The sequence below is a fragment of the Rhamphochromis longiceps genome, linkage group LG8 (genome assembly GCF_057381845.1).
Source record: "Rhamphochromis longiceps isolate RC_006_pf linkage group LG8, R_longiceps_female_GT1.1, whole genome shotgun sequence".
Classification (NCBI taxonomy): Eukaryota; Metazoa; Chordata; class Actinopteri; order Cichliformes; family Cichlidae; genus Rhamphochromis; species Rhamphochromis longiceps.
In genome coordinates this window covers 34833902-34860784 of record NC_140564.1, presented here as the reverse complement: position 1 = coordinate 34860784, position 26883 = coordinate 34833902, and the positions used below count along the sequence as shown (strand labels likewise).

The 26883-nt window shown below is 47.5% G+C and overlaps 1 protein-coding gene across 1 annotated transcript; it reads right to left on the bottom strand.

Annotated features, from left to right (window-relative positions):
• Positions 1-617: 617 nt before the first annotated feature.
• LOC146664368 (uncharacterized) lies at positions 618-4141 on the bottom strand. Its single transcript, XM_085417232.1, has 4 exons — positions 3845-4141; positions 1648-1743; positions 1436-1489; positions 618-1314 (listed from the first exon to the last, which is right to left on the bottom strand). Exons 1-4 carry the CDS (start codon positions 3905-3907, stop codon positions 1285-1287), a joined length of 243 nt encoding a protein of 80 aa, XP_085273358.1. The 5' UTR covers positions 3908-4141; the 3' UTR covers positions 618-1284.
• Between the last annotated feature and the right edge of the window lie 22742 nt (positions 4142-26883).

Below are 26883 nucleotides of genomic sequence, written 5' to 3'. Positions count from 1 at the left end.
GTAACTAAGTTTAAGAATATAATCCACCCACTGTTATCATCTCCAATGCCCTGTACCAACACAGAGCAGAGCAGCTATCTGAACGCTGCTCCAACAGAGGTCGATTATCTTGTTAATAATTTCACCTCCTCACTACGTACGACTCTGGATACTGTAGCTCCTGTGAAAACTAAGGTCTCAAATCAGAAGTACCTGACTCCGTGGTATAATTCTCAAACACGTAGCCTAAAGCAGATGACTCGTAATCTGGAGAGGAAATGGCGTGTCACAAATTTAGAGGATCATCATTTAGCCTGGAGAAATAGTTTGCTGCTTTATAAGAAAGCCCTCCGCAAAGCCAGAATATCTTACTATTCATCACTGATTGAAGAATAAGAACAACCCCAGGTTTCTCTTCAGCTCTGTAGCCAGGCTGACAAACAGTCAGAGCTCTTTAAACATACGATGTTCAGCTGAGATCTAGAGCATCAACACTTCTCCAGAACGATGAAGGTCAAAGGTCGTTGACCATTAAAGGCGCCACCGTGCTCTCTGAAACGCCCCAGCTGCCATCATCACTGTTCTCCTCGCTTCAGCTTGTTTGCTGGTTTAGTCAAAAGAAAAGGGGGACAAAGCTGTTCACAGTCAAAGCTTTTATTCTGAAATCAGTACAAATGCTGGCCTCAGATAGCGGAAGTGATGTCATCAAAAATAGGGAGCTGCTTTTACATTCAGTCAAATTCAGAGTAAAAAATATACAAATCTGCCTCAGAAAAATAGAAATGTACAGACACGAAGACTCTTATTTTGAAAAACCACATGGATTTTCCTTCCCCTTACAGTAAACTCTCATTAACACCTCGTTAAGCCTTTCAGTCGGTTCTATACTGGAGTTTAAAAATATTCTACTGGCATTTTTCCTGTAAACACATCACAAGTCTTCACCGTGTGAAAGCCCTTTAAACAGAGACAGTGAACGCACCACCACGTCAATCACAGTTATTGATCATTGATTGGACTGTTGCACATATCACACAGGAGAGGGGGTGGGCTTAAAGCTCAGGTAAACGCTCACACTCAGTGGTGTGTTCAGGGACACAAGGACATCAGAGATTTCAGAACTTAAGTCTGAGGAGTACTGCTGGTCCTGAATGCATCACTGGATGGAAACGTTAAACCGTCTCCTTGACAACGATGTGAAGGTGGGGTGGGGCCTTGATGACATCTTCCAGCAGCACCATTTTAGTGAAGCACCTGAAGCATCAATTTGATTGGACGGCTGGTTGCGGGAGAATGGGTGGAGCTTCAGAGGCCCATGATGTGGTTGAAGTGACCCTGAAAAGGCAGAAAGACACCGTTGAGGCTCTCAGCCAATCACGGAGCCACAGAGACGACTCTGTAAGCCTCGCTTCCACAGGGGGCAGGGCTTAAATGTTTCGTGAGTTCGGCGTCTTACCGGTTCTCCTCTGAGACACCTCGGACAGCAGAGCAGAACAGGTGTGGGCCGTACCTGCATACACACACAAGTCACCATAGCAACAGCACCTGTACACCTGTCCTCCAGCTGAACACGGTGAGGACTTTCCACCACGTTTATCTGAAGCTGACCTCTGACCCTCACATCTTAATGACATCTTGTGTTAGTCAGAGGAAGCTCGACGAGCTCACCTGTTGATCCGGCTGCTGATTGGTCGCAGGACTGCTCTGCGACGTCTCCATTGGACAGTCGGACATCTGGAGCTCCGCCTCCAAACAGAGACGCTTCTGAAAAAAAAACCCCAACATCAGCACCATCAGCACACCTGAGGACCTCACCTGAAACTGTGACCTCACTGACGGGGTGGGGCTAAGCAGGTGTGTCACTTTCCTTCTAAACTTGCGTTTTGGTAATCCAGAAGTACAGCACGCAACCACAGAGGTCATGAAGAAGTCACTGAGTGGCCTCCGTCAGCCCTCAGTGCTGCACACCTCCTTTACCCCATGGACCTGCTCTCAGACACTCCCACAGCTGTCACTCTGTCTGTGACGCTGGCTTTAAGAAATCAGTGCTTCAAGTGTTAAAAACATGTTCAGCGCCATCTTCTGTCAGCACGGAGTGTGACGTCACGCGGTTGGTTGGCCGGGCTCACAGGCTCACATTAGTTTATGTTATACCTGAGGAAAGTAAACAGCAGTGTGAGGGGATCACTGTGGTGCTGCAGCAGTGAGTCCATGTTAAACCAGGATAAACTGTAAACAGGAAGTGGCTGTTTGGCTGGCTGCACTCAAACAGGAACATCCAGCTGTTGACCGTGATGCTGGTGTTTGTAACGCACTTTATAAACGAGGACTGTGTCAGACCGACATGCTGGAGTCTGCAGCTGTTCCTCATCGAGCCTGCAAAGCAGATGTTCACGTGCTGCCATCAGCCAACTTTATGCAAAAAGCAAAATGTTCCCAACACAAGCAAACAGTTGTACCGACACAAGATTGTGCTAAACATGTTTTCAAAACCCCAACTTCACATACAGAGTTACCTCTACATGCAGCGTCTCACGTCCCCTCTGACCCGTTGTTTCCCGTCACAGAAACACGTCAGCGTTCCCGTTTCTTTAATGAATCCATGAAGCTCTGTGTCAGTGTACATGCACATGTGTGTGTGCGTGTGCATGCGTGTGTTCAGCCGAGAGAAAGGTTAAGCAAAAGTCAGCAATCTTCGGTCGACACGGGCGGCCTTGAATGAGGAGGGAGAGAGTCACAACAAACAGTCTTATTATCTAAAGGAGAGTTTTGTTATTCCCGTCAGCTTGTGCCCTGAGCATCTTCATGATGGAGATGGCAGCTGTTTTGGGGCAAACAAACTGCTTCCAATTTTACAGTTGGTCTAATGTCCGTCACTGGTCACCAGGTCTCTCAATTCCCGTTCTTCTCCAAGATCGCATCCATATTACGTTCAATAAACACAGTCTTACTCACAGCCCTGCCCATCGTCTGTCATGTCGGCCAGCCTGGTGGGATTTTGAACAGCTGTAGCCGCTTCTTGTTCTTCAATAAGCTGAACCAGCTCCAATCAGCCAGAACTCTGTTATCGTGGTTCTGAATTGGTAGATGTCGTTCATTGTCCTCCATCGAGCGTCGTCAGACACACGACGCAACCGACCATCGAGTATCCGGCAGCAAACGTCTCCGCCGGACAATCGGGCTCTCCCAAGGGTGTCAATTCCATTAAGGGACCAGTTGATCAAATCCATATTTCTTCTTTAGGTTTTTAGAGAACAAGTCTGGGAGACTCTCTTAGGGTTAGAGAATAAGCGAGACTATACAAAGGACATGAAAGCCAAGCAGGAAAGATAAGGGAGAAAGTGCGACTCCCAGAGAGCTGTCAGCTGAAAGCTCTGCTTATCTCAGCGTGGTGCGCTTCGACTTCTTAGGAAGCTGGACAGAAGAAGAAGTGTGAGGCCTAAAATCTCCACAGCAGAGGAACGGGTTCTGAAGACCCGACACAGGACCCGGGAGATGATTTGGACCTTTAGCCCATCAGGAAGCCGTTCTTAATGAAGGGAACGAGGAGGAAAGGCTGAGGTACGAAGATCAGAGGAACAGAGCCACATCTGAAGGTTCAAATAAGAGCTCCAAGCAACCGAGAAGCTGCAGATGTTCCTGCAGATGTACTTGATGTACTTGAAGAGGCTCAGGACTGATGTCACTTTGTAGTTTTTATATTTTGTAGTTCTCTTATTTCGCTGATGTTTCTTCTTCTATGGTTTTTGTTTGGCTCGTGTCTCTGTAAACTGTTTAAATAAAGTTATTACTGTTTTTGTCCAAAAACTCTGATGACCCCGGCTACTCCTAATAAACTGCTCCTCCTCCTCCTCAGGTGTCTTACCGCTTTGGAGTTGCGCGGCTCCGCCTCCAGACTTCTCTTCTTCATGGGGTGCGCGCACTGCATGCTAGCAGCTAATAGTTAGCCTGTTAGCATTAGTTTGGTAGACACTGACCGGAAGCTGCCGGTTTCCCGCCCAAAGAGCACAAACGGAGCCGATTAACCGATCGATCGTTAACTTCGTGCTACCTGACCGACAACTATCTGCTGCTGCTGCTGCTGTTGGCTGACCTTCTGCTAACCGGGAACATGAAGCTCTCAGCATCAAGCCCACCGCTTCCGGTATGACACGGAAACAGCTTTTCACAATAAAAGCACCGACGGTTTCGCTTCCGCCTTATTTTTGTGTGTGTATCTGAATATGTTTATATATATGTTCAAATATCTGTGTGTGTGTGTGTGTGTGTGCGCGCGCGTGTGTGTAAAAGGCGGTGTCTCTTCTGTGCTGAGAGCTACCAAATAACAATCTGTTGTGTGAACACATAATGATTCTTCTTTTTCTTGAACCCTAAAAAGAAGAAAAGTCATCTGATTTTGAAATTTTAAAAAGAAAAGGTTATATTTTTACTGTGTTTTTATAATAATTACACATTTCAGTGTGTATATTCACTCCATTTAGATAAACTTCAAAGTCCTGAAAGTTGTCACTTTCCTGCATCACAGCAGCCAAACGTGAAACACAAACTTAAATCAAATAAAATCATACATGTGTAAGTCTAACATAAAGGCTTATCATTCAAGGTTAAAAAGAGAAACGAAGAAAAAAATAAAACGGCACATTACTTTTATTTTGAAGCGGAAATTGTTGACGTTTCGCGTGTTGATTTGACATTTTTAGGATCGCCTCAATTTCAAATACTGTGACGTGAGGCAGACCATCCAATTAAGGTGAGGTGATTGTCTCGCGAGGTTCGAAGAGAATTGAAAAGATTTATTTATTTATTTTTACTGAACAGTCTTTAAGTTACAAACATGTTCATCAAGCAACCCAAGCAGCAGTCCTGAAATACATAAATAAACTCTATTTAATTATTTACAATTATCTTGCACGTATGCTGCTGGTCCCTCTGACACTTTTAAGGCCTTCTTCTTCTGCAACACTTTTAAAGGCAGGAAAAGTTGGAGAAAGCTTTCAAACGTCACATATTTTGTATTCTGATCATCTCCACGATTGTAAATCTTTCCAGTGTAAATTTCTTTTCACAGGAAGAGAAAAACATCGTTTCGTGCATTTTGTTTTTACTTCTATTGTCCAGAAAGTTGCAATCTTTAATTCTCAGATGAGGAAAAATCTGTGTTACGAATACTGTAATGATCCTTTCGTTAAAGCTAGCAGGTTAGTAGAGAGCAGTTCACTTTAAATGCGTCCTTAAAAGCAGAATGACGTCGAACCTTTCCATCCATGACATGGACCCTGGTCCAAACTCTTCCTTTAGAACCTGGCTGTGCTTCTTTTTCATTACATATGTGCAGCTTAAACTTAATGACACCTTTCATTACTTCAAAGTCAAGTACAGTCATACTTCCTGCTTCTACTGGACTTTATTGTCATGTTTATTGTTCCAAATAAAATTCTAACGACTTTGGTTCCTTTTAATATTTCATTTTGATGCTTTTCAATCAATTGTTGGATAAATGAATCTCTCGATCCATCGTTCTTATAGAATAGAATAGAATAGAATAGAATACAATAGAATAGAATAGAATAGTCCTTTACTGTCATACAATGACATCGTGCATGAATAAAACATAAACAGCAGACAGCAGGAGGAAATAACAGACCGGAGGGAGGCAGAGAGAACAGGCAGCTTGGACGTAGTAACAAAATATGAATAAGTTATAATGACAGTAGTTAATATTATTTATTCTTTGGTAAAACACACTGAGTGTTTATCTGTCGTCACTGTGATTTTCACTGAAAGCTGTAAATGTTTGACTTCATGTTTATCGAGTATGGTGCTTTCGGTGTTTTCATGCATTTCTCCACATTTACATGCAGACCAGATGCTTGTGAAGGTTTTTTAAATCAATCTGTGTCGCCTGCTAATGACCCGTGATAATGATATTAATAATGTGGTAATTGTGATATTTCTATTTTCCTGTTTTTATCTCTCGAGTAATTCAGCTGCTTGAGTAAAAAGAGGGCTGATGTGTTCCTTTTAACAGTTGTTCCTGACTGCAGGGAGACGGCTCTCATTTTTACGGCACTGAAATAATATTTTCAGGTCTATAAAATGCTTTAAAGAAGTCCAACACTGAAAGCACACACCAGAGGACAGAACTGATCTCGTCACTTCCTGTGTCGGCTTTAAAAAGCTGCTCGGCGTAAGGCTGAAAGTGTCCAGCAGGTGGCGGCAGAGCAGCGCGAGTGAGTTTGGCTGGGCTGACGAATCTGTGAGGCTCAGGTGACGCATTCAAAGACCGAGACCAGAGTTTTAAAAAGTGAAACCAGAGATCGGTGAGTGACAGCCTGACACACAGTGATGTGAAACAGCAGCTTCATTTTGAAACAGCCGAGAAGATCGCCGACGTTGTCATACAGCGATGAAGACTGTTCACCTGACCTGAGCGGAGCGATGAAGAGGATCACAGACAAGTATCAGACCGTGTAGCTCTGAGAGGATCGACAGACGAAGGCAGACGTTTAATAACTGCAAAAACAGCAGCTGTGGCTGTTTCCGGGTTCTCTGCGTCATGAGCTGCCGACAGATGTCGAGCTCGTATGTTGCTGCAGGTATCTGCAGCTCGGTGTGAGCGCATGAATTAGATGTGAAGAAGAAGAAAAGGAGGAGGAGGAGGAGGAGGAGTGATCCTCAGAGATGGAAACAGCTGTTCAGGAGGTGTTCTCATCCACAGCTCGCTGTCTGCAGGTATCAGCAGTGAAATCAGTGGAATGAGCCTTTACAGGAAGCTCTTTGTGATTTCAGGGGTCAGAGGTCAGCTGATGGTGAGACAGGCGGCGTGCAGACGGCGTCTCTCTCCCGAGGCTCGGTTAAACGAGTGGAAGCTGTTTAGAGCAAACGGAGCGAAAGAACAAGGAGAGAGGAAGGAGTGCGAGGAGCGAGTGAAGGTCAGCCGAGTGCTAAACGCTGTTTTAGATTCTCCCTCAGGCCCTCCACGCCTCCTCCCACCTCCTCCCCGCTCCCCGGCCCGCTGTCGTCCCTCCGTCCTCGCCGGCTCCGCCTGAATTGTTTCACATCATCTTCATGTTGAAGTATTCTGAGCGGAAAATCTTTGTCCCGAAGGCCCGAAACACCACACGGCAGCTCCTCCTCCGCCCAAACAAACAGCCTCACCCTGCAGAGCCTCCATCTTCACCTCCACCTGCAGTTTGCTCGTCTTCAGCTCGTTCACCGGACCTGCAGAACCTCAGCAGAACCTGGCGGTCTCTCGGTGTTTGTGTGTTTCTGATCTGGAGTCAGTGAGGTCCTTCAGGTGTGTCTGCAGATCCTTCAGTGGACCCGCCGACTTCCTGTTCGCTCTCTGTGAGTCTGATTCTTTCCTCTGACTTTCGTAAATTCTTGCGGCGTCACACGTGAGCATCCATGCCACAAGCATCTGTATGCTGATTGGTCGGGACCTCGTTATAAATGATGTCACACCGCGTTACCGTTATCAATATCACCGGGCAAGCTGATGCACAAATCCCAGGCTAGTCAAAGTGAAGCTCCGCCCACTTGTTCATGACCCTCTTGTGTTTGCTAATAAAGGTCGCAGTCACATGATCATTTTCCCCAATTAGTCAATCTGACCCTGGAGCATGGCGCCATGCCCACACTGGCAGGGATTCACAGGAAGCGAATTAGTCTTGTGAAGTGGGCGGGTTCAGAGAGAAACTACCAATGACAGCGCAGGATTGATTAATGGGATACAAGCTGGTTAGAGCGACCAGCTGCCAGCTTCACGGGGCGGGAGCGGATCGATGATGAGCTCATTTATGACCCGCCTCCACCGAGTTTGTCCACATTTGATCTGCTCTGACTGTGCTTACGAATAAAGTTTTGTGTTGCATGTTTGGCCGCTGAGTCGGTGAGAATGTTTCCTGCGTTCAGCTTCCACGGTCTGTCAGATGTTCTGATCTTCCTCGTGGTCGTAAGGATGAAGGCGTGTGGCCTCCTGCGGTCTTACTTGGTGGGCGCCGCCGGCGGGGCTTCGCTGACAGTTAAATGTGTTTGTGAAGCTGAAGTTTTCCTCAGCGTGAAACTCGGGTTTCTTCTTGTTGCCGTCGGCGTGGAAACGTCCCGGCAGAAAACGTGTCAGAAGTAAAAAAATCAAAGGAGACATTAAAGCCTTTTAGAGGCTTTTATTTTGCTGAGCGGAGACGCCGTTCTTCTTCTTCTGCAGCTGCTTTGTTCTCGCTGTTGTCGATGAATTGTTCATGAGCAGAGACGTCCTGAATACGAGAGCAGCACCGAGACACACTTTACATCATCCGCACACATGTTCTTCTTCATCATCATCGTCAGAGAAAATAGACAAAAGATCAACAATAGTTGGTCTGATTCTGCTGTTTTGTTTATAAGATTCAGAGAGGGTCAGTCTGTCACTGTCTAAGCTTTACATGAATCGTAATACACCTGACCATAGGTGACACACTCCCCTCTGATGATCTCACAAACCTTTGAGCTGGTCACGTACTGTAACTGCTGGATGAAACTGTCTAAGAACAGAGATGAGACAAATATTTGTTGTTGGTGCAAAACCTCACACACAGAAAATGTGTTCACGTTTGTCATCTCTGCCTTTGACACACATCCATCAGTAAGGTCACCAGAGCTGCCTTCTATCACATCAAACTACATCTAAGTTTAGATCATTCCTGTCTCTGTCCATGTTTTCGTATCCAGCGCGTGAGATCACCGACACATTGTGTTCGATGGACTGAAGTTCATTCGCCAGAATCTTAACAGGTATGCAGACATGTGACCACATTACTGCAGTACTGATGGCACTTCACTGGCTCCCAGTTCAACACAGAGCAGGGCCAATGGGTCAATATACTTTCAGTCCAGCTTTGTCCAGCCACTGGTAGGATTTCTGGATATCAGCCACCTCCTCTATCTGCCGGTGGTACATACCGTGCAGGGGCCTGTCCTTCCATGATGGTTCCTCATCTCCCTCCTCTTTCTTGGGTTTCTGCTGCCTGAGGTATTCACTGAGCACTCGGTCAGTTGGGGCCATCTTCCCAATGTATTCTTGGATGTTCGTTGTCTCATCCTGGACTGTGGTGCTGACACTCACCAGTCCCCGGCCCCCTTCCTTCCGCTTAGCGTACAGCCTCAGGGTGCTAGACTTGGGGTGAAACCCTCCATGCATGGTAAGGAGCTTTCTTGTCTTCATGTCAGTGGCTTCTATCTCCTCCTTTGGCCAGCCTATTACCCCAGCAGGGTACCTGATCACGGGCAGGGCGTACGTGTTGATGGCCCGGATCTTGTTCTTACCATTCAGCTGACTCCTCAGGACTTGCCTGACCCTCTGCAGGTACTTGGTGGTTGCAGCCTTTCTAGCGGCCTCTTCATGGTTCCCATTTGCCTGCGGGATCCCCAGGTACTTGCAGCTGCCCTCAATGCCTGCAGTGTTGCCTTCTGGTAGTTCGATCCCCTCCGTTCTGACTACCTTCCCTCTCTTTGTTACCATCCGACTACACTTCTCCAGTCCGAACGACATCCCGATGTCATTGTTGTGTATCCTGGTGGTGTGGATCTCTGTCTCTCTTCCACAGCATGTCTTTATCCTGTCTTCCTTCTCTCTCCACAACCGGTCGCAGCAGATGGCCCCGCCCCTCCCCGAGCCTGGTTCTGCCGCCTTGAGGTGACTGTTGTTGTAATTTGGTGCTGTATAAATAAAACTGAATTGAATTGTGCATCAGTGAATCGATGTCTCGTTCACCCCTGGTTTTGCAGTCTCGGGTGACCGCTCGGTGTTTCGCTCCTCTTGCCACTCCCTTTCTGTGCCCCGCTCATGTATTGAGCAATGTGCCAAAATTAATCATTCACAGATTTCATCACTGCAGCATCAACCTGAACCTCACACCAGACCTTACACACACACCTAAAGCTGGGCTACACTGTGCGAGTTTTTTCAGTCGTGTTATTCAGCTCCTGCTCAAACTGCACGATTGACTCGCAGGGGTCAGAAGTTCATAGGTCACGATGCAGGTCTCACACTATACGGCCCGATGCTCTGATGCGACCTGAGTGCTCAAACTGTGCGTCCATAACATGAAGCTTATAACACAAAAATCTGCGTGAGGCTGCGGTGACGCCCTCACGACGTCCGACAGGATTACAAACAGGTTTGATTTTCTTACGACCAAGCGATTGATGATCGGGAGTTGGTCGTGAGGTGTTAATCGCTTATCGTTACCCCACATATACTACACGATGCACGACACACGATGAAGGCGAAACTCAGGCCGATCCCGAAAACAGTCGCACGACTAAAAAATCGGCTCAAAATGGGCCAAAAATCGTACAGTGTGAGCCCAGCTTAAGACACACTGACACAGTGGGTTCAGTACCTCCGTTAACCAGTTCTTCTGCAGTCGCTCAAAGGGCAGGTGGACAGGTGTTTCCAGGAGAGGGTTGGACGGTACACACTAAAAAAGAAAGCACACACATGCCTTCTGGGTTTTTGACTGACAGGCCTGACAGCCAGGTGATTGATTAACCTCCATCCAAGCACAGTGTGAGGTCATCAGTTGGGGATGAGGTCAGATGGCCCGCCCACATCGAAGGTCTACAGCTGATGGTGACCCAGACGGTGCATTCAAAAGTACCTCCTACAGTGGTGTGAAGAAGTGTTTGCCCCCAACTTCCTGTTTTTTTGTGTGTCACACTTAAATATTTCAGGTCATTAAACAAATCTGAATATTAGGCAAAGATGACACACGCATCTTGATGTATGTTCAATCATCCAGGTAAATCTGTTATAATCTGACATAATGTCCAGATGAACAGAATCAACTTTTTAAGATAACACGAGAAAACACAAAATACAGTTTCTGAATTCAATTCAATTTTATTTATACAGCAAAAAATTACAACAACAGTCGCCTCAAGGCGCTTATATTGTACAGTAGACGCTACAATAATACATCCAGAGAAAAACCCAACAATCATATGACCCCCTATGAGCAGCACTTTGGTGACAGTGGGAAGGAAAAACTCCCTTTTAACAGGAAGAAACCTCCGGCAGAACCAGGCTCAGGGAGGGGCGGGGCCATCTGCTGTGATTGGTTGGGGTGAGAGAAGGAAGACAGGATAAAGACATGCTGTGGAAGAGAGACAGAGGTTAATAACAGATATGATTCAATGCAGAGAGGTCTGTTAATACATAGTGAGCGAGAAAGGTGACTGGAAAGGAAAAACTCACTAAGGGAGGTTTCAGGGTCACTCTGGTTTTGTTGAGTGAAAGTCGAGATGATTGGATGTCCCACAAACAGCAATCGCACCGCATGACTCTGCTCCGATTATCAATCAGATACGAGTCGATTCGTCATCACGCAGAGAGACGACCCAGATGAGACGGAGACTGCGTCGGTAATTAGAGGAACTCTGACTTCGTGCTGCAGGTCTCCGACCGAGTCGCCACGGCAGCTCACGGGTCAATAAAGAGCTCCCGCCAATTATCGATCAGAGGAGAGGCGTCAACGTTATCACTGCAGTCAGAGAGCTGTTGGTTCAGATAGCAGCGCTTCACTGTAGATAAAGATGAAGCGTCGACGGGCATCTGAAACACAGCCAGTTATTATGGCAAATCAAAGCGTGTTTAGTACCGTGGAAACGATCTCGCTGTTTGCTGGAGCGCTACAGCTCCACACGGTTGCTTTACATTAGCACCATCTCATCGAGGATGTCCACCATCGTCCTCGGCTGTGCGACGGCTCCTTTTGTCTCACTTTAAGCATTTCAGCTTCTACCAACTTGTTTTAGTCAGCTGTTAGCATGCTCAAACTTCAGATAATGTTAGCTGCTTTGGTTAGCGCGCCGTATCACGCAGACACAGAGTACCTGCTCATTGGTGCTCAGCAACATCCAACACCTGGTCTGCTCTCTCTTTCTAGTCCACTTTCTAAATGAAGGTGTTTATTATTAAGGGGAAGAAATGAACCTAATAACTGATTGAGCCACCCTTAGCAGCAACAACTGCAGTCAGATAATGTGATAACTGTCAGTCTTTTCCAGCTGTGGAGGAACTGTGGCCCACTCATCTTTACACCATTGTTATATTTCAGCCACATTGGAGGTTTTTCCAGCATGAACCATGCCTCAGCATCTCAATCGAATTCAGGTCAGGACTTTGACTAGATCACTCCAAAGCCTTTATTTTGGTTTCCTTAAGCCATTCAGAGGTGGACCTGCTGCTGAGCTCAGCTTGAGGTCACTAGCAGGTAGTTGGACACACTCCTTCAGGATGTTTTGGTAGACCCAGACCATCAAACTACCACCAACATGTTTTACTGCTGGCACGATGTTCCTTCTGTTAGTTTCATGAGATGTAATTTTGGTCGGCCCTCCTGGGAAGGTTCATCACATCTTTGCACTATTTGTGAATAACTGCTCTCACTCGGTTCACTGCAGTGCCACAGCTTTAGAAATGGCTTTGCAATCTTTTCCAGACTGAGAGATCTCAACTGCTTTGTTTCTCAGTTGTTCCTGAACGTCCTTGGATCGCAGTGTGATGTCTGACTTTTGAGGATCTTCTGGTCTGCTCCACTTTGTCAGGCAGGTCTTTGAACAGGTGTGGCAGATATCAGGTGGGTGTGGCTAGAGAAACTGAACTCAGATGCGCTACAGTTAATGTGAGTGTACTGATGTGTGACCCACTGTTTCTCGTTTCTGGACTGTTTATTTTAAAATGTTCTCTGATTCTCAGCTTCATGGTTATTTCTAGTCCTGCAGTGATCTTCATTAGTCTTCAGTTCTTTGTGATCGTTGAGTTCCTCAGTGTCCTCTCCTGTCTTGTCTCGGTGTTGGGTGTTCCCTGTCGGTCATGCCCCCCTGTGCCAAGCCTGTGTGGCTTCGTCTCCGTGTTTATCGTACTTCCTGTTTGTGACATCAAAGCTGTGAACGGGAGAATTTTTGGCCCTGTGTGTTGGTAAGAGTTTCACTTTCAGGAAGAGAAAATTTCAATGAGTCACACAAACATGAATTAAGTTTGTGACACACAATTTACAGAAAACTGCACAAAGTTTAAGGGTTAAAAAAATCAACAGTCTGTGTCCTCCTACAAACGTCTCGAGATGGTTGATGTAGGACATGTAGGAGGAGCTGTGACCTCTTGAGGCAGTTTGAACCCGGCCTCCTGCTGACGGGCGGCAGCGTCCAACTTGAACGCCGTCCGTGAGTTTCACTGAACATCTGCATTAAAAACATCCTGCTGCTCTGAGTGACAGTGGGCAGCAGTCTGTGAGCTGCACTTCACCAAGCCTCCTGTAGGGGGAGCTGCGGCTCCACAAATGAGCCCCAGGTGCGCCAGCCTCACTGCAGTACTGGGACAGTAATACTGCAGCAGTACTGCATGGCTGCAAGCAGACTGAGAAGCTGGAAAAAAGATTCAGAAGAATAAAAAAGTGTAAATCTGGAGCTTCAATCACTGCAATCAGGAAAACTCTGATCAATAAACTTGAACCTGATCGGACCACCGTTGACCCCGAACTCGTCTTCTCAGGCAACAGGAGGAAGGAGAGAGGACAAGGAGCAGCTGCGTGACACAAAGGAGTTCAGATAATAAAATTCAAAGAAGAGGAGGAGGAGGAGGTTTGTGACACGAGGAGCGAGAAATCAAACAGACTCTGTGACACAGAAACACGGCCGAGTCCCTCAGGAAACATCGCTGTCGCTCTCAGGTCATGTGATGTTGGCCTCGGATGTCCCAGCAAGGGATTCACTATGTAAATCTGACACACACACACACACACACACACACACACACACACACACACACGCAGTCTGGCTGCATCTCCTGCAGCCGCTTTACCTGGAAAACACTTCAGAGGCGTCCTGGAAAATCCTGGAGAGCCCTGGAAGAGTGGAGCGCCGAGAGACTGAGCTTCAGTCCAGAGGAGCAGAACAGAGGAGGAGGAGGAGGAGGAAGGCTGGAACTGATCCAGTCTGTTTATCACAGAGCACACACACACACACACACACACACACACACACACACACACACACACACACACACACACACACACTCTTCATCTTAAACATCAGGAGGATGAAGAGGAGGTTCAGTCCCTGTATTTCAGACTTCAGGCGTTGCTGTGGGGACTCGTCTTCATTATGGAGACGAGCAGCAAAAGTGTGACAAAGCTCAAAGCTAAGAGGTGCTGATGATGATTCTCACTGTGCTTCACAAAATGAAACCATTTGCCATGAAACCAGAGCTTTGTTTGTTGCCATGGCGCTGCCTCACCTCTGTGGGTTATGAAAATCCAGACGTGCACGACGAGCTGATGTGAGACCATGTGGTACCACTTTTGTTGTTTTTGATTTCTAGGGTGAAAACGCTGAGCATAATGACACCATCAATTACGGCTGCACGTCATTTAAACAGGCCACACCCCTAAAAATGCATATGTCACAGTTTAAGCCCCGCCCTGGGTGTTTCTTGGAATAAAAGTTTGACTCCTGCAGACTCAGAAACTTGAGCTGTGGTGCGTTCAGGTGCAGTGAGTTAATTCAACGACTTTCCTGATGTATACAGACTGTGGAAGTCAAAGGTCAGCCGTTAATGAGAAGATGTTTTATAAACTCTGTGCTCGCTGCAGTGAGTAAACGAGTTTTATCGAGCCACCGCTGACGAACTGTACCTGCTGCCGCACTGCTCCCTGAGAGGTCGAAGGTCAGCCTTCATAAACAGCCTCACGCTCATAAATTAAGCGCTTCCTGCTGCCCAACGAGCCCATGCCAACTCTAATCAGACAGCACCTCCCTCGTCTTCCCCGCTGTGTGGATCAATAAAAGCTGCTGAGCAGCAGCGGGAGGCCTGGAGCGTGCTCAGTGAGGGTCACAGTGGGACTCTGAGGCCACAGCGACTTAATGCGAGAGGAGGTGATTAATCGAGGACCACCTGAGCAGGTGAGACTGTGTGATGGCTGGATCAGAGGTAAAGGGTGGAGACAGCTGGATGCCACTCGCTGCCACAGCAGCTCACGTCAGGTACTCGGAGTTGTGACGTAGATGGATTAACAGGAGACTTGTTCCTGAACTGCACCTGTGTGCAGGTGTGAGGCAGGTGGCATGGATACCTGCGGCTCCTCCTCCTTTACCTTTTCACCTGTCTGCCTGTCATCCACACACACGTATTCTGTCTCTGCACATCACCTGGCCTGCAGGTTCTTTCCTGTTGTTGTTGGTTTCTCACCTGTTCAGTGTCACCTGGTTTGCCTCGCTTCTCTCTCGCTCTGATGACGATATCATGAAGCACCGATGGTAACGTTAGCCCCCCCCCCGGCACCCTTCAGGTGGAGGACATTAAACTGTCAGAGGAAGGTGATTAAAGAGCAAGAGATGAAGAGCAGAGGAGGAGGGTTCAATCAAACGCTCGTTAGGTGTCCTTAACGAGATTCTTCCTGTTCCTCCCACACAGTAAGAGCTTGTTAAGAGTCATGTGACTCCTAAAGGCAACAGCCCCGCCCCCACCAAACCAGAACCAGGAGCTGGCTCTGATTGGAATCCCTTCTGGTAATGAGGCGCTGATTAATGACCAGATAGTTATTGATCCCTCATCATGACCCAACGCTGTGAGAATGGCTTCTTTTTGAATGGATTCTGATCACATGACTTCCTGTGGTGGCTCCAGTCACGGTGAGGGCATCATTAACCTCCTCCTGCAGTCATCTTTTATTCAGGTGTTGCTCTTTGATCGCGTCGCAGTGATCTGCAGATAAAACGTCCTCCTGCACTGATTTATTAGATCAGATACTTTCTAAGTTATTCATCATTCATAATATTTCATCTGATTTCTCTCAATACACTCGTCTTATTGTTTTATATGATTTATTCCAACAGGACATGTATGTGTTGATTTGGAACATTGAATAGAGACTGTTCTGATGAGCTCCTGAATGTGGAGGGCCGCACCAATACCGTGAGCTTAGTCCTGCTCAGTATCACTCGATGTCTTCATGAAGCTGCTCTCATTACCTTTCACAGCTGCGTGGAAGCACCAACACGTTCTCACTCCCATACACACTCACACACATGGCAGGAACATGTATTACCGTGGGAGCGTCATTCTACTGCATTTCATTCATAACCCGGCGCGGAGAACGAAGAAAGTCACCTTTCGCGTTTGTCAGGATGAGGACGGGCTGGTAGCACGTCACCGTGTTCGGTCTCATGTCCAAAGTCAGCGTGCTGTCATTCAGAGCTATTCCTGCGCCCGGCTTCATGTCAGCCACTTTACCCTGCATCTGCTTCAAAGGTCCAACATTTTTCCAGACAGTTTTTCCCATTTCAGCCCGAGCATGCACGCACCTCTGATCTCCCTCTGTCAGAGTCCCTTTCACTGAGTGCATTGCTGCCAGCTCCACCTTAATAATGAGTAACTGGGTGGTGTCGCAGCTCTCACAGTGGCTGTAGCTCATCTGCTAATCGAAAGGTTTGTTGTTTGATCCTTGGCTGCTCCTACATGACAAATATCCTACACCAAGTAGCATAGCAAAGCAGAAAGTCAGGCTCCAGATTTCCCACAATCCTCTCAATTCGTGTGGTGACGGTTCTCCTGCAGAGGGGCTTATTCTCCCTCCTGGATGTTTAAAGCTGGTAACAAGTTTTTCTGCAGCTTAACAAAGGTTCAGAGATGTATTTAATCCTTAAACACAGCGATCTGCTCCCCACAAACGAAGCCCACAGCTTAACCTCTGACCTCAGTCCATGATGTGTATCTTGCACACGTTTGACTGCTGAACCCGACGAGACCGGATGTGATGCCGACACCTGTTTCAGGTTTGGAGAAGCAGACTGCAACTTACTGTTGGGCCCTGAGTGTTTGAGCTGCAGATGTTTTCTGAACCCAAACACCTGGAAGCAGCGAGTAAGTTGATCTTAAAAGCAGAGAGCATGTTCGATGCTGTTTGGCTGACTCGACTTCCTGTCAGTTTTCTCACTCTTACAGTTTCGCTGTCCTTCATTTACAGCACTGACTCAGACGGACAGCTGCCCTCCCCCGCCTCACCTGTCCAGACTGGTCGCCATGGTTTCATCAGATGAGAGAGAGCAGTAACCGCGTTTTATTGGCTGAGCTCGTCCGTCTGTCTTAACGAGTGCTCATCGTTAGCTCATTAGGGTGGGAGGGGTCATTAACGAGACAAACTGACCAGCCTCCGGACACACCCACACCCACACACACACACACACACTCTCACACACACACACACACACACACACACACACACACACACACACACACACACACACACACTCAGAGCAGCTGCAGGATGACCACTGCACATTAAAATTTTAATTTTTTCCTTTTATGGATCTCGTTAATGTTTTTTTTTTTTTTTTTTAGAGCAAAGCTAATGAGACACACACACACACACACACACACACACACACACACACACACACACACACACACACACACACAGGTGTGATGTGGTTTTTATCTGTGTCATTAGGTTTTTACTGAGCATCGGTCCTGCTGTCGACCTTTAGGACAAACGTTTAAAGTCTGAGGAGTTCGGCCGCAGACTCACGGTAACACGAGTGAAAGTTGAAGGCGGAGACTTGCAGTGACTTCACTGAAGCTGAAGCTCCAGCTGAAGTCTTCATCGGCTCAGTTACAGTTACCACGCTCAGCTCCAGCTTCTGCGCTCTGGTGTAGGAGAAGAAGAGCGGCGCGTACGCTCGTGGCTTCGGCCGTGCTGCACCGCCAGCAGCTGTGACATCACTTCTGCTGCACTTCGCTGTTCACGAGGAGGCGAGGATTAACCTGACATTAGACTGACCTGTTTCTGCAACCTGGGATCTGTTTCAGCTTTGACACATGACTTCCACACCGGGCGGTTTTATCAGATAATCCTTTAGTTTGTAACGCTAACCCTGACCAATCAGAGGGCAAAGAAATCACTGTAACTGCAAAGGCTCAGAGGCTTCACGTCAATCATTAGTTATGCCAAGTTTTTCTTTTCCTAACGAGTTGCTCTGCTACCTGCACAGTTCATGATGTTACGTACTCCTCACCTGTAACTTTGACCGCTCAGCCAGTTCAGGGTCACGGGGGGCCTCAAACCCATCCCAGCTGTGGGGTTACAGGGGGTACACCTGGACAGGTCATCATCCATCACACAGAGACGTCACACTGAGAATCAGCTTCACTTTTCAGCCATTACTCAAACATCTCAACAACCTCGTCAGACCTCTGCAGGTCCTTTCAGTTGAGTAGGTCAGCTAATCTGTGCAGCTCACAGGTTACTGCGGTACTGCCCCGTACCGGTGGCTGGATCAGGGTGCAGGCGGTTTCTGTGAGCGGTTTGAAGGATGTTCACATACACACACATACGCACACACACACACAAACACACACACAATCGGAGTGAACATTAGAGGGAATATGTGATTTTTCCCAGAATGCTTCAGGGCGTTCTCGTCCTCTAAACTCTGAGCTCTCTGATAGATCTGAACTGATCCAATCATCTCACACACACACACACACACACACACACACACACACACACACACACACACACACACACACACACACACGCTCAGATGACCAGTGTGTGATTGAAGCAGCTTCCTGTCCTGTAGGGAAAAGTCTTAAAGGGGAATTGCACGTTTTTCATCATCAGACTGAGACGAAGCTGTTTCTGGTTCAGCTGCAGACATCTGAGAGAGTTTACTGTCTGCAGCTCCTCACTCATCATCTCCACCAGCAGGACCGGCCTCTGTAGATCGCCCACTAATGAACTGCAGGACACTGGGGACTGCTGCTGCTCCACAGCCAAGAACCTCCAGAAGATCATCGTCCTGTCCTAAAAACACCCTCCTGGTTCATGAAAGTCCTGAAGAACTTTATGCTGTCCTGAAAACACCTCCAAAGACCATGATCCTGGCCTACAGAATGAAGTCAACAATACTGTTCTGTCCTTCAGGGGCTCATGTAGAACATGGTCTGTGCTCCTCTTCTCCTAAAGAAAGTCCTAGAACTTCATCCTGTCCCACCCAGCACAGACAGCTGTGGACTTTGTTTTCTGGGTCCTTTAAAAACACATATGTTAAAGGTGTAGAGAGTGAAAAGCTCACTACGACCGGAAACAGTTCAATTCAGTGTTGCCCTCCATGTGTCCCACAAACAACTGCAGCATGCTGACAGCTGCCCGCTCGGTCAGCGCCTCAAACCGGTTTGTGTTTCCATTCAGATCCAAACTGAATCTGGTTTCAGTGACGTTCCTATTATTCTGTCCAGCCTGAAGACAAAGAGGAGAAGGGGACGCACCAGACACACTCGAGAAACCAGATGAGTGTGTGTGTGTGTGTGTGTCTGTGTGTGTGTGTGTGTGTGTGTGTCTGTGTGTGTGTCTGTGTGTGTCTGTGTGTGTGTCTGTGTGTCTGTGTGTGTGTGTCTGTGTGTGTGTGTGTCTGTGTGTCTGTGTGTGTGTGTCTGTGTGTCTGTGTGTGTGTGTGTGTGTGTGTCTGTCTGTGTGTGTGTGTGTCTGTGTGTGTGTGTGTCTGTGTGTGTGTGTGTGTGTGTGTCTGTCCCTCGGTGATGGGAGCTAATCTTCTCTGATGACCGCTGGGAACAACATGATCGTCACATCTTCTAACGACAAGAACACACACACACACACACACACACACACACACACACACACACACACACACACACACACACACACACACACACACTCCTCAGTAATTAGTAGTCCTGTGTTCTTCCTGCCAAGCTGTTACTGTGAGCTCTCAGCTGCCAATCATGGCTATTCCCTCAGTAATTCAGCAGCCAATCAGCTGTGGAGAGAAACAACGGCGAGCGCGCCCTCCAGCTACAAACAGACAGACGGAGAAAGAGATGAAGAGGGAGGAGGAGGAGGAGAGGGAGTCAATTAAAGAGATGAAGAGCGAGGCGCTGAGCTCCAGTAAAAAGACCAAACTACTGAGAGAGGACTCAACTGTTTCGCTCTCTCCTCTTCCTCCTCCTCCTCTTCCTCCTCTCACCTGTGAAATATTCAGGCTGTTGTCAGGTGATCACCACCCTGTGTGTGAGCTCCACAGACCTTCAGGAGGATATTTGAGTGTAAAAATCTTCCTCACAGTCTGAGCTTTGTGGTGATTCCTGGTCACTCTGAGGTGCCGTAGGTCAAAGGTGAATCTTTGTTCGTATCCTAAACAGAGACGATTAATCCTAATCGGCTTAGGGGGTTGGGAATCGCATCTGTAACCGGAAGGTCGCCGGTTCGATCCCTGGGCTCTCTGTCCTGGTCGTTGTGTCCTTGGGCAAGACACTTTACCCTACTTGCCTACTGGTGATGGCCAGAGGGGCCGATGGTGCGATATGGCAGCCTCGCTTCTGTCAGTCTGCCCCAGGGCAGCTGTGGCTACAACTGTAGCTGCCTCCACCAGTGTATGAATGTGAGAGTGAATGAATAGTGGCATTGTAAAGCGCTTTGGGTGCCTTGAAAAGCGCTATATAAATGCAATCCATTATTATTATTTGTTTCAGGAAGTGACGGTGTTTGGGCGAGAGGGTGGAGGGCTACGTTGTCAGCTAATTCTAGCTGCCCTGGTTAGGAGCGTATGGGTCTGTTATACAGGCACAGATAACTGATAACTAAACCTATAACTAAAACCAGACTTCTTGGATGGCCTGTTAGCACAGTAACCTCACAGCAGCCATAACATTGGTCAGATATTTGCATTACAAACACACCAACAGAGGTCCACGGACTCCACTCAGACGGGCAGCGAGCAGCTACAGCCGCCCATTTCACCATCCACCTGTCACTCACAGAGGCCACGCCCCTAACAATGCAAACTTTAAGCCTTAATAGTATCTAAACAGAATAAATATAAACAAATGCACCGACCTGTACAGTTGTTATGTTGTTATGATATTCAGAGGCTCTGCTTCGTCCTGTTAATCAAACAGGTTGTTAATGAGCAAAGAGCGCAGAGAAGATTTACAGACAAAAAATAATTAGAGCAGCTCGTTAGCACTGCGAGGGCATATCACTGTATCACTGAGTAATTAAATCATTACTGTTACATTGACACTGTTAGTCTCAAGGCCAGTCCTCACAGCTAACGAGCTCGCTCTGTAAAGTAATTAAACCTGGATTTATACTAACGAGGAAACACGACGCTGCCGTACGCCACGTGTTGGTTTAACTGTCTCTGAGAAAGAACAGCATCACCCCTCATACCAGAAATCACATCACAGAAGAAGAAAGAGGTGCGAGCACACTCAGCGTTAGCATCCCCACAAGGGAAAAAGAACATGTGTATGTCACAAATACCAACACACAGACGAAGTAAGTGTGTTGTTTAAAAAGCCGAATGAGGGCGCTCAGCAGGGTCAGCAGGCGGCCCATGTGCCATCCAGCTACTGCAGAGCCCTGGGTTCAAATCTGCCTTCAGGTTATGTGCTGATTATCTGCTTCCCACGGTGCTGTTTCTATGAAGCCTTTTTGTCCCCAAAACAAGAAAACCTCAAACATCACGAGCCAACACGTGTTCCCAAATCGACATGAAACTCAGAGGTGTGCCTGAATCAGACCAGCATCAAGAACAGCAGGCCCTAAAAGAGTCTGACCTCTGACCTGGTGAATGTCAGAGGGGGGGCGATGCTGATGTGGATCCAGCTGTGCTGTCTGAGACGGTGACCCGCGCTGCAGCTTTGAACACAGTCAGAGTCCCGATGCTCACAAATGTCAGTGCACACGGGCTCAGGTGGCGGTCGCTCCCCCACAGGTACGGAGCAATAACGAGGCGGCAACGCTCTGAGAAATATACCAAATAAATAAGGCAACAAAGACGGGTTTTTGTGGGCCCTTTCCTGGAGGGGTGGGGCTTAGTGGGCGCGCCGATGTTAGAACGACAGGCAGACAGAAGGGGAGGAGTCTGTCCATCAGTTAGCACTTCAGGTAATTAAAACTAATTAATCATCCATGTTAACGTCATGGAAACACAATCAATCATCATCAGAGCCGACACCACCTCTGTCACCATCATCATCATCATCGTAGCTGTTATTACAGATCGCTGAGGTGCCCCGTCTTAGTCTTATTTAAATGTGTGTGTGTGTGTGTTTGTGTGTGTGTGTCTCAGCCTGATCTGCACGCACTGCTGTTAATTAGCTCTGTCAGTCATCCTGCGGGGGTGGGTAGGTGGGGGGGGCATTTCAACTCCATGACTGTTCCTGTGGTTGAGATTAAGCTTCTGATTGGTCGAGTTCAGCTTTGATTTCGTCCCCTAACATGACTCCAAAGGAACTTTTTTATTCATTGTTTAAAAAGTAAACTTTTGTGTATTATTGAATCAAATTTGGTCAGACTTCCACGCGGTCTGCATTTGTGCTATGTAACTGTAACTGTAACTGTAACTGCTGAGGAAAGTGTGAGTGTGAGCTCGCACAGCTCTGGTGCGATGAGGGAGGAGTGGATCTGACGGAGGAACCAGAAGTGACCGTCAACGTGCCAAACTTGCAGTACCGCTCATGTCCAGCAGAGGCAGCAGTGAGTCCAGCCCCATAGCGCTCCACCTGCAGGTCCAGATGTGGCTCTGAAGAAGCCAACGTGGTGCTCACGCTCACGGTTCCTGTGCTCGTCAGGAATAAAGCCGGCAGGCTGAAATAAAGCAGAATGGCCCTTTAAATCTACAGGACACACGTCAGTGAAGGTCACAGGTTTAATCCCCGAACCACCACAAGTGCCCCGAAGCAAGGCAGCAGCCGAGAGTCCAGCTGTCTGCTGACACACACACACACACACACACACACACACACACACACACACACACACACACACACACACAGTCTCCTCCTCTCTAATTAAGATTAATTACCTGCTCGTTAATGTGCTGTGAGCTTCCTGAGGAGACCGGTGACGGCTCAAGGACAGTTTGGACATTAAAACGCTGCTTTGACGTCCACGTTTAAAACAGCTGACGGGAGTCTCCTCAAACTGCAGCAAGCTCATTACTGACATCAAAGCTATTGTCTCCTCAAACGATCCCAGTGAAAAATGCAAATCAGGTGTTTTCTCTTTTACAGCGCCGGCTAAACCCACGCTGGAAATCCTGATTTTATCTCAGCGATATGTTAGAGGGTAAAAACGTAAAACATCAGGACAACTAACGAAGGAACAAAAGTTCTAAAACTTGAGTTTTCTGAGGATTGAAAGTGAGGAGACTGACGGAGAGGAGCGCCTGTGGAAGCAGAGCTTTACGTTCCGGCGAGGCGTTGAACATCTGTGAAGGCCTCATCGCTGATGAAGCACCTCTGGAAGAACCAGAGTACAGCCTGACACTGAAACATCTGAAACATCTGGAGCGTTGTGGCTCCGCAGACACCACAAAGCAGCAACTGATGAAGTCCAACGAACTCGTGCGTCTAAGCTCTGACATGCCGTCGTCGTCTTCAGTGTCCCAGAAACATCCAAACATCGTGAAGTTCTGATCCGATCGATTTGTGTCCCAGCAGGAAAAAGGTCGTATTTCTTCTTCTGCTGCTTTTAAATAAAGAAGAACGCCGCAGAGAGGAGACGTCCTGGTTTGGACCGGGTCAGAACCGAATCATCTCCATTACATCTTTCTTCTTTTTTGTGTCTGTGGACCAATCAGAGTGAAGCTCTCTGCCTGCTGATTGGCCGCCCAGCTGCAGGTGATGACTGTTTCTGAGCAGCCATGTTTAATTCAGTAAAGGCGCCGGCAGGCAGCGTTAGTTATTAAAACACCTTAAAACCATCACTCAGCGCGCCTTAAAAACCACTTAGTGGGTTAAATATTCAGCAGCGCGTCGGCCTGAAGTGGCCTCAGAGTTTCACGCCGGGTTCAGTCCATTACACGCCGGCCGCGAGCGAGGCCCACAAATCAAAATATTAAGCAGCAAATGAGTCAAATAATCGACTGAATAACAGAGCAGAGACGCTCAGATGGACAAAGCAAGCGCACCCGCTCAGGAGCAGCCGAGGGAGGGAGACACCCGCGGTGTGAGCGCGCTCAGTGCGGCGCTGTGACTGAATGATGATAACTACAGGTGTGAAACACAGTTTAGACCCGTCCGAAATGCTCGTGGGTGTGTCCCCAAGATGGACGCTGACCCACTGTTGACCATGTGACTCATCACATCACTCATCATCTCAGGTGTGAAAACGGGTCGTTATCAGCAGAGGTGAAACCACTCTGAGACCTGCCACACCCACAGGGAGTCGGCGTTAAGGCGTCTGGGAACTACATTACAGATGGCAGACGGTTGGCGTCATAAGCTCCGCCCTCTGTTCAAAGATGGTCGTTCACAGTGGACGTAGATGCTTCTTTCACTCCTCTTTCAAACCATCTGTCTTCTCTTCTTCAAAGAACGACCTTTGACCTTTATATGCAGCTGTATAGCTGAGTCTTGTCCCGTGTCCTGTGCTCCACGACTGACAAACCAAACGCACCCAGGGCCTGCAGGGACAGGAAGTGATGTCTCGCAAAACGCTACTCCTTCTTCTTCTTTGATTTTTCGTACTCGGATGTTGCAGCAATGTTGCTGTCAGCACTGAAGTGTGACACGTATGATGAACGGCGTGGCTTTGACCGAATCATGTGTTATGATTGTGCAACCACCTGACAGGAAGCAGAGCAGCTTTATGAGAAGTCATGTGACTGAAAAGCCCACATGTGAGGTTCAGCATCAATGACTTGTTCTTCAGGTCTTCTGTATTTGGTTTGACTGTTGTTGTTTTAACACGAGTCAGAGATCTGCAGCACACACACACACACACACACACACACACACACACACACACACACACACACACACACACACACACACACACACACACACGCAGTGAAAACATACAAACACACTCTGAGGGCGTCATGGGTCAGACAACGTTCAGCCTGCAGCTAAACAGAGATGAGAGGTTTCCTGTTTCAAACCACTCTGACACACATTAATAAATTATCTCACACACACACACACACACACACACACACACACACACACACACACACACACACACACACACACACACACACACACACACACACACAAGCCCGTTCAGCTATCTTAGTGAGGACCTTCATTGACATAATGCTTTCCGTAGCCCCTTACCCTGACCCTAAGCTAACTGTAACCCTGACACTAAAACCAGATTCTGAGCCTCAAAAATGTCTTCAAACTTTTGGGGACCAGGTCTCCACAAAGCTTTGAATATACGCTCACAAACGTGTGTGTTTGTGTGTGTGTTTGTGTGTGTGTGTGGTGCTAATTGCTCGTCCTCGTTTCTTATTTAAATGTGAACAAATGGACTGGTGGCTTCATTGAGACGCAGAGAGAAAATCCTCGTTAAACTTTGATTCTGTCGGTGAATCTTTCAGCAGCGCCGAGCAAACAGAGCTCGTTAGATGTGCACGCGCGCGCATGAATTATCCAGGCGTGACATGAAATATTAACACAGACTTCAGCTCTGATGTGCATCACAGCTTCATGTTGGAACAGGGAAGCCACAGAGAGGAGGTCACGCCACCGCCGCTCACCTGTTCTATGCCTGATCACATGACACACACACCTGCCGCTACTGTTCAGGCCCGAGGCAGCTCTCACCTGCTCCAACATGGACACCTGTGATGTTGTCCTTTAGTGTCATCAGGTGGGACTCTGCAGTTTGGAGGCCAGGTCAGCACTTTGGCTTTTTTTCCTTCTGGTTTTTTAGTGCTGGGGCGGAGCTTCCTGTTTGCAGGTACCCACAGGACAACAACTTCTGACGGAAGCTAACCAAACAACCAATGAAAATGGAGCATCAGTTCACAGACTCAAAGTCTGAGGGCAGAGTCACGTACTCCTCCATCAACTATCAAATGTGCCGTTCTGTCTTTTCAAAGCAGATATGACTCAAAAGATCCTGTCAAAAAAGTAAATGAACAGATTACAACATCTGAGAAATAGTGCAGCGATTCTGTGACAGAGCTTGTGTGGCTTTAACGAGCTGTGATGTTTGGTGTGAAATGCTTCATCTCAGCTCTGTGAGGATCTTCAGGAACAGTTCTACAGGCTTCCTGTCAGGATGAGGTCCGGCTCTGATAGAGTTCCCCTGTGCGTTTCTTTCCAGGTGTGCTTTAACCTCCTAAAACCCGAACTCTTCCACAGCAGCATTGTAATTTCTCTTTGATATTTGGACACATTGGGACCTGATGAATGTAAAAACAAAGAATTACCAGATTTTTGTTTCTAAGAAAAATCAGAGCCACATATGAGGATATTTGTTTAAAATTTCGATAGAACAGTAGAACAGGATATCAGGCCCTTGTAGAGCAAAATTGAGTGTTTTGGTCTAAATAACCCAAAATGTGATGTCCCCACATGTGGACGCAGGTCCTAGGTTAATGCACCTGCAGCATGTTTGGATCAATTTCATACTGAGGCATGAAGCTGATGTTTCCAGATGTTCCTGCATGGTGGATCAGACGAATCAAACAGCACTGACTGACCGGCAGCCGAAACCATGGATTTAGAGTCTAAATGCTGGTGGTGGCGAAGACGCAGCTCGGGGGCTGGACTGAGCTCTGAGTGTGGTTCGGTGAGGTTCCAACGTACAAAGTGCTGTACATTGGAAGCATATAATAAAATTATATAGGATATAAATAAAAGCCAAATAAAAAGTAAAATAATTAATTAAATAACTAATTTAATTACAAGAGAAACTAAGTCTCGCTGAGGTTAAAAGCCAAAGAATAAAAGTGGGTTTTAAAACATGATTTAGAAGTGGACAGTGAAGGGGCCTCTCTAACATGCACGGGCAAATTATTCCATAATTTAGGAGCCACGATAGAAGAGGCCACGCCCCCTCTGAGCTTCCTCCTGGATCTCTCCAGCAGCAGCTGGTCAGCTGA

What these genes read in the sequence shown, in the direction of transcription:
- LOC146664368 (XM_085417232.1), bottom strand. Translation starts at nt 3,907, where the DNA reads ATGCAGTGCGCGCACCCCATGAAGAAGAGAAGTCTGGAGGCGGAGCCG. An exon ending in ATCAGCAGCCGGATCAACAG is followed by an intron (nt 1,490 to 1,647) that starts GTGAGCTCGTCG and finishes GTGTGTATGCAG; the next exon opens with GTACGGCCCACACCTGTTCT. An exon ending in GGTGTCTCAGAGGAGAACCG is followed by an intron (nt 1,315 to 1,435) that starts GTAAGACGCCGA and finishes CTGCCTTTTCAG; the next exon opens with GGTCACTTCAACCACATCAT.